Raw genomic sequence first — 14427 nt, forward strand, 5'->3', positions numbered from 1 at the left:
GGATAATTTGAGATAATTATTCAAGATTTTAGGTAATTATTGCTTCCTATTTTTAAAATACTTTTTCTTGTTTGTGCTGTCTAAAGTTGACTTCACTTCTCATCTCCGTACGTTCCTTCAATTTATTTCTGAATAGCAGGATTTTTCAGGCAATGTGTGAAATGTTGTCTAGAAAATATTTATAGAGGTGCTTGAGTTGCTACTCAACATTGTTAATAAAACCAGGTGGCATGGCAGAGACTCATACTTCTTGGTGACTGAATGATAGAACGCTATGTGCCCGTACTTGCACAATATTTACAAGTGTACAAAATATGCAAGGAAGGAAACTCATGTTCAAACATGAGTATGTTGAAGATAAAGTATGAAGCCTGTCACTTTCTCTTTCCCAGTTTAAGACTTTTCTTTCAAATATTTCCTTAATTCAGAGTCATCAAAAGGGTTTAAAGACTAGTACTGGGAAGATATTTGTTTTAATACAGTTAAAACGTGTAATTATTATATAATTTAATAATACTTTAGCTGCATTATTAATTACTGTGTTTTAAATCATGAGATAAATTGGCATATAATTTATATTTCCTAATAATGTAAAATACTCAGTTAACTTCTTAAAAGTGAGCAGTGTTTTGGATTATGATTTTTTTTGTGTGTGTGTGAAGTAAAATGTGGAAGTCTGGTTTTACTATTTCTTCTTTAGATGGATTTATTCTAGCTTTCTTTTAAAATACGTAAGTAGGTGTAATGGATCCTTTTTATGTAAGTTGGTTTGGTAGATACGTGGGGCTTCGTTAGGTGGAAGTGTGGAGGATTCAGACTGCTTAATGTTGAGCCCACATGTGAACATTAAGAGGTAGTAACCAGCACTGATTAGCACGTCCTCCAAGATTATGGTCACCAGTGTCTTTGCGTTGGAGGATCCGATGAGAAGGCTCCCCACACCATCCTTGCCTTCTGGGTCTGGCTCCATACCTCCTCCCTGCCCCCTTGGGGCTGCTGTTAGAACTGCCTTACTTTCCAGGCCTACTGAGTGGGGACCAAAACCTCTAGAGATTAATTTTATTGTCTCCTTTTCAGTGAAAACAAGCGACAGATGTCTGACTAGATGAATTAGAAATGCAAGATCATTAAAGGAGCTGGTTGCAATAATGTATGTCAACTGGAGCAGTGTTTACTTAGAGTTTATTTCTTACTCAGTACACTACTGCCCTTAGCTTTGGTGCTTTTAAAGTTCTTTTTAGCTCTCTCATACTCACATTTGATGAGAGTTTACACTTCCTGATGTTCATTTTGCTGGAAAAGTAAAGTCTGAATGTTTGAGATTCTAAAAAATTGATCCACTGACATATGAACTCTCCAGGATTGCTATTTTCCTAGTGTACTTTTTTCTTACATCTAGATCTTCATGGCTAGTTCTGCAAAGGGACAAGGCATGCAAGTGCTTATGTCAGAGAAACTATCTTCTTTGTTTATAGAAAGAAATGTGCCATGAGATTTTGATTTGTTCAAAATACTGTGCCTCTCAGAGAGAAGCTAGAACTAAATATTTGTAAGACAATGAGACCAGGTACTTGAACGCTTTTACATACACATGGGGATTTAGCTTGAAGTTAGTAAAATTGCACTGTTGGCCAAGAAACTTTTGTGTACTATCCATATGCTAATTTGAGAAGTGACGGTAGAATAACTCAGTACTAAATCAAGATGCAAGAATGTGTGCAGAATACAAATAAATACTTGCCAGCCAGCCACCATGAACAAATGCACAAAGTATTTTTTCTGATATGACAACCATTTGTGTATAGTCAACTTGAAATTCTTGTTTCATTAAATAATTGTGCCTGATTGGCTCAACACCTGAGGCTTATCATTAAGTATGCTTTTGACAGCTCTTTTCCACAGACAAGTTTCTTTTTATTTCCATCCTTAGGGAGCCTTTCCATAAGCTCTTGGTTCAAGGTCTTATCAAGAATCAGACATTCAGACTATCAACAACAGGCCAGTGCTTGAAGAGAGAGGAGGTTGATCTCACTGGTAAGAGAGACTGCATGGGAAAATCAGTGTAGGAGCATCCAGAAAGTCAGACTGCTTTGGTATACAAGTCTCAGTGCTGGGAAAATCTGGAATAGAAAATAAATCCTTGTAATATTTAAACTGGAGAGCAACTTCTGTGAGTTTTGGATTCATATGCACTGCTCAGTGCACAGAGACCCTACTAATCCAGCAACTTTTAATTGCATCCAAACATACAAACAGTGCTTTGGTATTATTTTAGCTCCAGTATAGTTCAGAGGATCAGAAGTCAGTTTTGTTAAGACAGTGCTCAGCAGCTTGCTGATAGAGCTAGTAGTCCCAACAAACTGGCAGCATGCAAAAACGTTGTGGCAAAGCTAACAGATGTTGGTGTATTCAGTAGATATTAGGAATGTAAAATGTGTACAGGAAAAAGTGCTGTTTTCTCAAGTCCTTTCCAGTGCTTTCAGTGGATAAGCTGGAGCAGCAAGTCCTTGGGGACCTGTAGCAACAAGAGTGGTTTGGTCATATTTGCCTCCCTTAAGCACTCCTCTCATGCAGCCTTGTTTTCACTGTTCTTTTCCTTCATACAAACACCATAAATCAGTTAAAAAACAAACAAAAACCAACCAAAAAACTCCTTATGTTTACCACTGTCTCACTGTCTGCTCTCCTAGTTTCTTTCAGAAAACCTAGGGCTTTTCTGTAGCAGGTGGTTTTGCTCAGTTGCACCTTTATCAGTGTAAATGCCCCTTTCCATCTCTAAATTCATGCAACAGAAGTCACGTTCTTGTCAGGAGAACTTACTGCAATTGAAACCTGTAAATCTGGTGTTTGTAAAAGCTAAGAGCAGGTCAAAATTGTACAAAATCAATACACCTATCTAGGAGGTTTCAGATGTCATGGTTATAATAATGTTTAAATCTCAGGGCCTATCAAGGTAACACGTAGGATGAGTGCCAGATACAGATTCCAAATGGTAGGAGGAGACTTTCTGTCATGATGTAATATGAAAGCACTGGGATATTACTTGTGTTAAAACATTAAAGTAGGAAAAGCTTGGAAGGGAAGAGGGTGTTTATAATGGGTGTTTTTCCTCTTTAAAGCCGTTTGGAAACCAAAAAAACCCACTAGAAATAGTTGTTTCTTCCTATGCTTAGGGAACACAGTTAATTGCTGTTACAAATGAGCAAAATTTGTTTTAATATTTTGCATATGTCTTAATACTTAGGAACTGAACCAGTTCACCTAAACACTGGTGAGAAGCTTCAAGTTGCTTGGGAAAAAATGAGCAAATCTAAGCACAATGGAATAGACCCTGAAGAATTAGTCCAACAGTATGGCATCGACACCCTACGTCTTTACATTTTGTTTGCTGCTCCTCCAGAACAAGATATTTTGTGGGATACTAAAAGTAAGTTGGATTGTTTCTGTTGTTTTTGTTTAGTTTGGGTTTTTTCTAGTGTGTTATATTTTAAACACAAAATTAATATAGTTGTTCATGCCCAACTTTTGGAACATTGAATCAAAAAAGTATAATGAGCAGGTTTTACTGCTTATTTGTTTTAAAAGTGTCTTGGGTTTGAGTGGTGGGGTTTTTGGTGGCAGGGGAGGGGGCTATAGGGGTGGCCCCTCGTGAGAAGCTTCTCGAAGCTCCCCCAGCTCCAAGTCAGCTCCACCTCTGCACCAAAACTGAGCCAATCAGCTGCGCCTCTGCAATAACGTGTTTAAGAAGGGACGTGGTGACAAGGAGTGGGACTTGTGAGGAGGAGCTGCAGCAGCTGCATGAACACCAAGGTGATTGGCAGAACAGAGGAAGAAAGGAGGGGGGAGGTGTGCCGGAGCAGAGACCCCCCTGTATCCTGTGGTGAGACAGCAGGGCGGCCCCCCCTGCCACCCATGGAGAGCTACGGTGGAGCAGACATTGATTTATGGCCTGTGTTTTTCGCCAGGATGATCAAGGTGACTGTGCCCAAAGAAGGCCGGGGTCTTGTGGGAAGAAGCAGCCCCTGCTGTTGTAGTCCAGCGCTGGGAGGATTGCAGCACACAGGGGTGTCCCACACGGGAGCAGCTCAGGAAGGGCTGCAGCCCGTGGGAGGGACTCCGGTTGGAGAAAGTTGTTGCCCCACGACAGAGCAGTGTGGGGAACGCTGCGGCCTGTGGGAGGGACTCACATCGGAGAAAGTTTGTGGAGGACTGTCTCCTGTGAGAGGGGGACCACGATGGAGCAGGGGGAACAAGTTCCAGAAGCTCCCCTCACTGAAGATGGAAGAAGTGGTGGCACTGCCTGCACCCCCCAATTCCCTGCCCTTGTGCCCCTGGGGGGAGGAGGTAGAGATATCGGGAGCAGAGCTGAGCCCGGGAAGAGGGGGAGGAGTAGGGAGAAGGTGTTCTCAAGGTGTGGCAATGCTTCTCACTGTCCTACCCTGTTAAGTGTTGTTAGTGTCTGTAATAAATGCATGTTCTTTTTTTTTCTTCCCCTAACAAGTCTGCCTTTTGCTCGTGCCCCTAAAGGGTGATTTTTTTCCCATCCCAGTCCTATCTTGAACCCCAAGCCTGGCTCATCTGTCCCTTCTTATTGCCAGAATAGAAGGGGGAGAGAGTGGCTGCATGATGTTAGGCTGCTGACCAGGCTCAAACCACAACAAAGAGAAGAGATCACAAGGCTGTCACTGAGAGGCAGGCCTGCAAAATTATTACAAACAGCTTGCCTCTTACAAGCTAAAAGCATGTGTGAAAAGTACTTCTTAAGTGGTATTTTCTTCTGCAGACTTGGACTTCTCTTATTTTTTTTATTAGCTATGACTGATTGACTGTAAATGATTATTTTATTTTCTTCATTACAAGCTGCTTTTTTAATCATACCAGATTACAGATAAAACTTTGCCATATTATGTCCATTTATTTACTCATGTATGCAATGGCTTTTGTAAGCTGGACTATGAAATACTTCTTAGGAGAATTGCATTAGAAGATAATCAGAGCTCCTAGTAATTAATATTTCTACACACATGACATTTTTATAAGTTTATTTCTTGAATAAGTTAAGATTTACCCTCCTATGCACTTATTTACTTTCATCATGTCATTTGTCATACTGACAGATCTTAATTTCTTCTATCTACCGTGTTTCATGCATTTTAATGTAGTCTTATGCATACAGTTAAATCTAGCCCTCTTGTCGCTTAAGGCTTTAATAATACACTCTATGCCGGATTTAAAAGGTGTACTTCTTCACTGTTTCTTGTGATAGTTTCTTGCTACTTAGTTCAGCCTGCACTAAGTATTATTTCGGTTGGTGTCTGTCACCGTTTACATCCACATGTGTTAATTTAAATATTATGATATATTATGACACTATTGAAGGAGAGGACTTTATGATTTTTCTCAGTTGGTTTTCTGTCACCATCTAATCACAACAGTAGAGAGTTAGGCATATGAAAGGTCTGTTAAAATTGGAATCAAGCTTTAACTCCTGCGTCACTAACAGTACACAGGTACATAATTCCCTCTGAAGCAGCAAATTTAGTGGCACACAATGTTTTTGCTGGTTTTATCCATCTTGAAAATGGAATAAATTAAATTAGTATGAGAATCATGGGTATGAAATCTTAGTTGCAAAGTATACTAGAGCTTGGTGGTTAAACATTTTTTTAAGAAAGGTAAGTACATGCCGGTGTAATGCTAGCAAAAATGCATTTAGTCATTAAAACCAAGCTGTTTACCACTTGAGAAATACAAAGAAAGATTTCAGAGTCATGTCATGTTAGAAGAGTATTGGAAAATGTGGACAAAAGGTGATATTAGCAGCCTGAAGATATTTCCAGGGGAAAAACATGGAAAGTAGGTGAAAAGCATCTCTTAAATCTTTAGGCTTTGGTGTGAATTTCTTAATGATAACAAAATAGAGGATGTTTAAATTGAAGAAATGAAGCAAGTTGTGGTGAGTTTTACCTTGGCTGGATGCCAGGTGCCCACCAAGCAGCTCTATCACTCCTCCCTCCTTAACTGAACAGGAGGAGAAAAATATGATGAAAGGCTCATGGACTAAGATAAGGACAGGGAGATCACTCAGCAAATACCATCACAGGCAAAACAGACTTGACTTGGGGAAATTAATTTCATTTATTTCCAATCAAAATCAGAGTAGGGTAATGAAAAATTAACCTAAATCTTAAAAATACCTTCCCCCCCACCGCTCCCTTCTTCCTGGGCTCAATGTCATGCCCAATTTCTCTGCCTCCTCCTCCCGAGTGGCACAGGGGCACAAGAAATGAGGGTTGCGGTCAGTTCATCACATGTCTCTGCCAATCCTTCCTTCTCACACTCTTCCCCTGCTCTAGCATGGGATCCCTCCCATGGGAGACAGTCCTCCACAATGTCTCCAACGTGGGTCCTTCCCACAGACTGCACTGCTTCATGAACTTCTCCAGTGTGGATTATTTCCACGTGTCCTTTCATTGGGGTGTAGTCTTTCAGGAACAGACTGTTATAATGTGGGTTCCCCATGGGGTCACAAGTCCTGCCGGCGAACCTGCTCCAGCGTGGGTTCCTCTCTCCACAGGTCCTGCCAGGAGCCTGCTCTGGCATGTGTCTCCGTGGGGTCCCAGCCTCCTTTGGATGCATCCCCCTGTGTTCCAGCGTGGGGTCCTCCCCAGGCTGCAGGTGGAGATCTGCTCCACCGTAGACCTCCATGGGTGCAGGAGCACAGCCTGCATCACCATGGTCTTCATCACGGGCTGCAGAGGAATCTCTGCTCCAGTGCCTGCAGCACCTCCTGCCCCTCCTTCACTGACCTTGGGGTCTGCAGAGTTGGTTCTCTCACACAGTCTTTCTCCTCTCCGCAGCTGCAGGTTCCCACACACGTTTTTTTCCCCTTCTTAACATACGTTATCCCAGAGGCACTGTCACTGTCACTGATGAGCTCGGCCTTGGTCAGCGGCAGGTCCATCTTGGAGCCAGCTGGCATTGGCTCTGTCAGACACAGGGGAATCTTCTGGCAGCTTCTCACAGAAGCCACCCCTGTGCCTCCCCACTACCAAAACCTTGCCACTCAAACCCAATACAGAATATTGTTTTATTCAGAGAGTATTAAATGCAGGTTCTCAGTTGCCATGATCCTTCTCTTCACTGGAGGTGTTTTGATAGCCTTTTGAGGATTGCCCTCCAGATTAGACTCCTTGTCTTTTCAGCGGTAGACATGAAGGTAGGGCCTTGTGAAATTCTCTCCCCTGGTGTGGGCTAACAGTCTTCCAGACTATGCCAGACCAGATGTCAAACTTACCCAGCAACTTATTATACCATTACTACAGTCCAGATAATGACAAGCCTACCATGCCTAGATGATCTACATGCTTCTGGTATGAACAGGAGTTGGGAAGTTTGGGGAGAGCATCATACTCCCAGTCCCACCTATGAGAGTTCATGAGGATCATGCAGGTGTAGTCAATCAAGTTGTATTTTACTGTTCCCAGATGTGTAGGAAGTATTTAATCTAGTGTAATCAGTCTGATAGTCCACCTGTGTTACAGTGACTCACATGTCTTTTACCTCTCGCAGTTTAGAGGTAGCCCTGGCAGTGTTTTCAAGCACAGTTGCCAGAGCAGAATTGGAAGCTCTTGCCAGCTGGGACGTCTTAGAATGTGCTGATACTGTGCAGTGCAGTGCGATGTAGTGCTGTGCAGTCCAGTAGAAACACAACACATCTGGAAGAGAGCTAAAGCCATATCGGTGCCATACCTTGGGCCATATCTGCACCATACCACATGGAGGACCTGGCTGTGAGCAGCAGTAGCTTGGGGCCTCTCTGTAGCAGGGTCCCTAGGTCACAGTAACACGTTCTTAGAGCAGCCGTGGAGCAGGTCTGATGCCTGCAGGGTCAGGATGAACAGCTTTATAATCTCCCCATCCCAAACTAAACTGCGTCAAAAGATGGTACCAAAGATCAGAGCCTGTACTCATTAGCACAGTAGCATCTCCAGAGCAACAAAAGTACATGTTATTTCTAAAGTCAAGTTTTAGAAGATCTCTCTCTTTAAAAAATAGTTGTGTTCATACATGTATGTATGTATGCTTATATTCTTCTATGAGTTTGAAAAATGAGAGCCTGTACAACTGTTTTGTTGAGTCATTAAAAAAAATGAGATGAGCGTTCTAACATTGACATACCATTGGGTTATTTTACAGATTTAGCAAATATTCTTGCTGTATATATATATATTTTCAAGTCATTGCAGAAAAATACTTTTGTTTTATCATATTGATTTCTTTCCATTAAGGCAGCCCAGCATTATTTGTAAAGGCATTTTTAATTGCATTGACATTTTTCATTTAAAATACAGTGGGTTCTTTTTTAAATGTTTAACTCTAGCAGTCAGTTTCTTTTCTGCTATTGTTTAAAGTTTTGGATTCGTTAATTGTAACTGAAATTTTTTCTACAATATTTCATTAATTTCAGCTGATACTATGCCAGGTGTTCAGAGATGGCAGACGCGCCTCTGGATGCTTGTAACCAAACTCATTGAAGCAAGGACCTCAGGAACCATGCCCAATCCTGAGCTTCTGAGTAAGAAGGAGAAGGCTGAAGCCAGAAGGATATGGGAGCGGAAGAATCTGGTGATTTCTGAGGTTAAAAGAAACACATAGTTGTAAATTATTCAAGTTGCTGCTTATGCTAAAACTGTATGCTTGACTTACAGAGCCAAAAGCTTTTTCCCCAGATGAGTAGGTCATAATTTATAAGTGAATTCTTCTCTATATAAGTATTTTTATTTACCTACAGATTCTAAGGAACAGAACTTTTTTTCAAAGTGCTAAAATTTGGATTGGCAGAATTTATCTCCTGTGTGCCTCATTTAAAGGATGAAATGTTATGTCATTAAAAAGTTATCAATCTGGGTTGCAAGTAACTCTATTTCCTATAGAAAAGCTATAGATGAGTTATTCATCCCTAACAGAGTCTTTTGATCTGTTTACTTCACACCTCATTATCATGCCTGCTGTTTCATATAGAAGAAGTGGTTGGTGAAAATATATTGGTGTATCCTAAAAAAAAAAAAAAATTACTGGCATGATTGTTCAACTCTTTTATGTGTTTCATGCTGTGATTAGTGTCAGTTCAATTATCCAAGACTCAGAAGGAGACATAAATACCTGCAAAATTAACTTAAAATATTTTTATGTGGATAAAAATTTTTCCTGATTTAAACTCTGTGATGAGGGACCTTCCAGGTCTTTTAACAGACTTTAGAATTCTAATCTTGCAATCTCTGGACAAGCTTTCAACAGCGTAACTGGATTTACAAATATGAAGAACCTCTTGTAGGGGCAAAGCAAAGATATTTTGTTAAAGGAGATAGAGGATGATTACTAATACACAGTTCTCATTGGCATTAGTTGAAGCTTTTAAAATCCTGAAACAGAAAGAAAGCTAGTCAACTGAATGTTTATATGATTATTATTTTCCCATACATGCATGTGATTGCATATATGATGTGTTTGCGTGCCAAAGTGATTTTCATTTAAGAGGTAAGATGGGCATATTTCACAAATGGAAATTGATTATCAATAATTATTTTTCATTTAAAACCCCGGTATTCCATGTTTGAGAATTTTAAGTAATTAATGATAAACCTTTTCTTCTAATACAAGGTAACAGAGAACTTCACAAAAGATCATTTGTTCAATGCAGCTATTTCCCGATTGATGGGCCTCACTAATGTACTCCATGTAAGTATATGGTATTAATGACAGTATTTTTCTCAGATCCTGTTCCTGTAAGTCTTTATACAAAGCGGGAGCTGCCTAAACTATAGGTCCAGCTTTCCATAAGTCATGTACTGTCATAAACATTGCCACTAAATTGAGAGCCTCATTTAATTGTTCAGTTCAAAAGCAGCATGTTCTAGTATCACTGTAACCCTGAAATACATGTTTTTGCAGGATGAGCTTGATTGCATTAGAGCTGCTAGGTTCTCATGTTTACATCTTCAGCCTGTAATTTGAAAAGGACACATTTAGTTTAGCTCTGTTCTTTGTTCTCTTTTTTTTTTTAACCAAGTTGCATAGGTAGCTAAGTACAGTAGTACATTACAGAAATACCAAACATTCTGATGTAAAGAAAAGGGTTATTCTTTGCAAAGAAAATCACACGTAATTTTAACATTCCTCAGAGACAGCTTTCACCACTGAACTGTCTGCTAGTAATAGAGTTTGCAAATTTACTTTCTTAAAACAAATGTAAAAATAACTTAAGTCTTTAGCATTTTTTGTTTAGATTATGTTGTTTATCAGCTAGTGGTGATAGATCAAATATAATAAACTATTATCATTATTTTCATTACTGCTCTTAGATCTGGTTGAGCAATCATTCAGGCATATAAAGGTAACCTGATCTAGATCAGAAATCAAATCAAAATTTGGATTTTTCAACTTCTTTACTGAAATACCATTTATATGTTATAGAATCCAAGGAGATTATTGGGAAAGCCAAGGAACTTAATAAAAAGTAAAAGTTAAGTGGGGCATGCACAAGTGCAGAAGCTGAGATAACTTAACTCTGGAGCATTGTGTAGTGTTGGGAAGGTGGCACATGCTTCTTTACCTCCAGATCAGTGATTCATACAAATTTTGGGCTGGTGGATGGTGATGAGTGAATGTTAAAAAAAAATATAAATAAAAATCATTGTCCTGCAGACAGCCAGATGTTTGAACACTGACATACTTCTTGGCCAAAGAAGTGCACTATCTTTCAAGAACAAGTTTCCGTATAGTATGCTGACGCTTCCTCTTTCACTCTCATTTGAAAGGAGGAAGTGGGGAGGTGGGTGAAGATTAAATATAGAAAGCAAGTAGTAGTTACTAAAAGTTACTCAAATCTAGTTTGCACTGATCTCGTTAATATCAATGATAAGATGCCATCTGACAATATTTGTTGTCTGTGTCGAACAAATCACTGTTTTTAGACAGTTTTCTAGTAGATGGGAGTGGGTGTTCATCACACCCACAAAATAATTCCCATAAGATGACATCTATTGACATTTTTCTGTGCTGTTTCTTTAGAAGGGCAAATTACAAAATAAATGCAGAATCTGAATTTACCATTGGATGTAATCACAAATAGACAAAGAAAGAAAAAGTTCATCCGGTTATGTTTAGTGCTGTATCTTTTCTATTAAGATACAATAAATAGAGGAATAAAGGTTCCAATTTTGTCAGTCTATCATCTTTTGCAGGAAATTTAAAATTTTCTGTACCAGCGAAGCTGAACACTTTACTAAAGCGATCTGAACATTGAATTGTAAAAGCCTGTGCTGCAATTTTCAGTCCCAAAGCTTCCTTCAGCTCTAAAAGCTCTGTCACTTAATTCAGCTTTGCTTAAGCCACTCTAGGATCCTGTACAACTGAACCTTATCCCAACAAAAACCATGCTGCATTCAGCACAGTTTGACTCTCTTATACAAGTACTTCACCTCTTCTCAGATAGGTCTGGTTTTATGTAAGATTGCACTTGTAGAAGTGGCAGCACTCAAAATATTTTTGAGGGCCACTGTTGTCCGCGTGGGTCTGTGCTCAGACTCCAGTACTACAGCATCAGCCTCTTCAGGATTAGCTTCCAAGTGTTAGAGAAGAGCACTCTCTGACCGAGAGTTGCAATTCTCCAGAACTGTTTATAAGTTTCTAATTTATTTTGAAATTATGCTGTCCTAAGTATAAACATTGATTTTAGGTTTTATTACTGCATTTTCTACTTAATTAGACTACTTTCCCCCCAACCTCAGAATATTAACAATTTATTTTCTTTTCCTTCTGTCTTTTCACTTAGCAAGCTTCTCAGCCTCTTATTCTCCACAGCACAGAATTTGAAGATGCTTTGGCTTCACTCTGCATTATGGTTGCACCTATGGCTCCGCACATTGCATCAGAGATGTGGAAAGGTATTTATAGAAATAAACTTTTTATTGATGTTCCAGGAAAAAAAGCAAAAGGTTTGCAAAAATGACTTTAACATAGTACACGCGTCACTTATCCTGAATTCTGTATCTATCTGGTCACCTTCTGTTATAATTCCTAAACAAACTTGAAACTTGTGGTGTTCCCAGATCTCTCGTTTTGCTTTTAGTTTCTTTCCCCTTGCATACCAAGGTGGATTTCTTGAGACTAGGCAGAGAAAGGAAGAAGAAAGAAAAATTCAAGACAGGACTTGCATGAGGAATTTATATGTCAGCTGGTAGCTGTTCCTGTGTATGGACGGCAGTATTAAGAGCTGAACATAAGGATAGAAACAGCCCTTTTTAAACTACTGTTTCATAGTCTTCAGACTACAAATATTTTCTTTCAGGAATTCAGGCAAAGAGAACCATGTCAGAGGGCTTTATGCTAAAAAGACTAAAGAAGTATTCAAAAAAAATCCTACTCTTGTAAAATTCTCCAGAGGCTGAGGGACCTTATGCTGCAAATTAACCTCTTGTGGAGATTGGGAATGGTAGACGGGAAATGTTTTTTAAGATCTGTCACAGTTGTAAACCTTGAGGTCTGAATCCCAAGTGGGCTAAGTTGCAGGGTGCTGCTACAGTTAAAGCCTGTGAAATGAGGGTGTGCATGCTAGAGTTCAGCAGTTGCTTTTAAGATTTACTGGGAGAAGTCCCAAGACATATGTGGGAAGATAATAATATATTCTGCATTAAGACTGGCCACAAATTGATATGGTTTTGGACCTAATGTTAGCTTTCAGATGCTGTTTTAACAGTTTTCCTAAAACTTTGTGCATTCAAGTGTTTACAGAGTAGAGCAACTAAATTGCTTACATTTCAGAGTTGTGCATGGCCCTGTAAAAACGTTAACTGCCAAAGAGAGGCTGCCTTTGTTCAAAGCAGTAGCACTGGGGCAGAGACTCTGGAAACGGCAAGATATATGAGGGAGAGTGGGTTTTTTTTCTGTTTTCATTTCATGTTTATAAGATGTCTTAATACAAGCTTAATTGTTTAGAATTAAGAGTGACATCAGACATGATCCATCTGGAGAAAGCCACTTCTGGTCAATATTTTCTTGCAATATGAAGTACCACCTAATTAAAACTATACTTCAATGGAAATGATTGCTACGACTTTGTTTTCCACATTGATTGAGACGGAGGCAGAAAAGGTCCAGGCTAATTACTTAAAAACTGCCTTGTGAACTTGAAATTCAGATACATGTTAGGGAATACAGAATTATCAAATACCTTTGGTAAAATGACAAAGAACACTAGGATGTCTTAATTAACATAACTTGTCAAATGTAAAGCTTAATCCTGTAACGCTTTGAATGTTAGAGAAGGCCTGTCAAAGCCAGGCCTAATGGGGCTTTGAGCAACCTGGCCTAGTGGAAGTTGTCCCTGCCTATGGCAGGGTGGTTGGAACTAGATAGTCTTTAAGGTCCCTTCCAAGCCAAATCATTCTGTGATTCTAAGTCTTTTCTTAATACGAAAATCACTGAAGTATGATAAACATTTTCTGAATATCTTTCTGATGTAAAAATGAGAAGGAAACATATAAAAATTGGTGGGGTATTGTCCTCAGCTTCTGTCTGCATTTAAAGATAAAATTTTGCTTGTGTGGTCCAAAGACTGTGCATAGTAATTCAGTGCAGCTAACATACAAAAACACTGTGTGGTGATCAGTGCCTGAATAATTTTATGACTAGACATGAAAATCACAATCTCTTTTAGCATGGTCATCATTACATTACATCAAAGTTATTAAACAATTTTATCAGGAGAACATATGTACATTTAACTACCACGTTGTGGTAAGAAGACTTTCATTATTTTGAAATAGCCAACATCTAGCAATTCTGTCCTGGGATTGTGATTTCTGGTGAAAAATGTCCAACTATAGTCTAGAGAAAGATTCCCCAAGGTCATGTTCTGAACTGCACTCCGGTTCCACCAAGTCTTGTTGCTTCTGATGTAACCAATTTCTTAACTTTATTATATATAGGTGATGATGCTTTCTTATTTTAAGTAATTTCATTATAAAAATAAAGCTTTCTAAATGCTCTCTTTAGTTTTCTTTTTGTTTTAGTTCTCCATGCACACTCCGAATAAGTCTCTCTTTTTGTACCTTGGCTTTGCATCTAAATGTAGGGATAGTGCTGCTTCCTCCCTTGTAAACTAGTCAGGAAAAAGGACTTTGTATATTATTAGCTCTATAAATAGCACCTATAGCAGTGGAGCCTCAAACTTTGATGAAAGCCTCTGTCTGCTATTATAATGCCAATAATAAACAACACATAAGCAATGTATTTATAATTAAACACTGACGTTTCATGATAAAATAACTTGTACACCGCCTTTACATTTTGTTTGGTTTAGTGATTAAAACAAGGAGCATTTTTTCTTTCTACGGGGGAAAATTAAACTGGAAAATTTGGAAG

The 14427-nt window shown here is 39.1% G+C and overlaps 1 protein-coding gene across 3 annotated transcripts in view; it reads left to right on the top strand.

The window, feature by feature from the left end:
• LARS2 (leucyl-tRNA synthetase 2, mitochondrial) overlaps positions 1-14427 on the top strand; it is a 96093-nt gene that overhangs the window by 65320 nt on the left and 16346 nt on the right. For all 3 annotated transcript variants that reach the window (XM_032987845.2, XM_032987856.2, XM_032987862.2), the window contains 5 exons: positions 1931-2034; positions 3245-3427; positions 8471-8640; positions 9664-9741; positions 11837-11948. In XM_032987845.2, the coding sequence (XP_032843736.2) occupies positions 1931-2034; positions 3245-3427; positions 8471-8640; positions 9664-9741; positions 11837-11948 (647 nt within the window). The remainder of the gene's footprint in view (positions 1-1930; positions 2035-3244; positions 3428-8470; positions 8641-9663; positions 9742-11836; positions 11949-14427) is intronic.

This window comes from Tyto alba, unplaced genomic scaffold (genome assembly GCF_018691265.1).
Source record: "Tyto alba isolate M040663 unplaced genomic scaffold, T.alba_DEE_v4.0 Super-Scaffold_46, whole genome shotgun sequence".
NCBI classification, from domain to species: domain Eukaryota; kingdom Metazoa; phylum Chordata; class Aves; order Strigiformes; family Tytonidae; genus Tyto; species Tyto alba.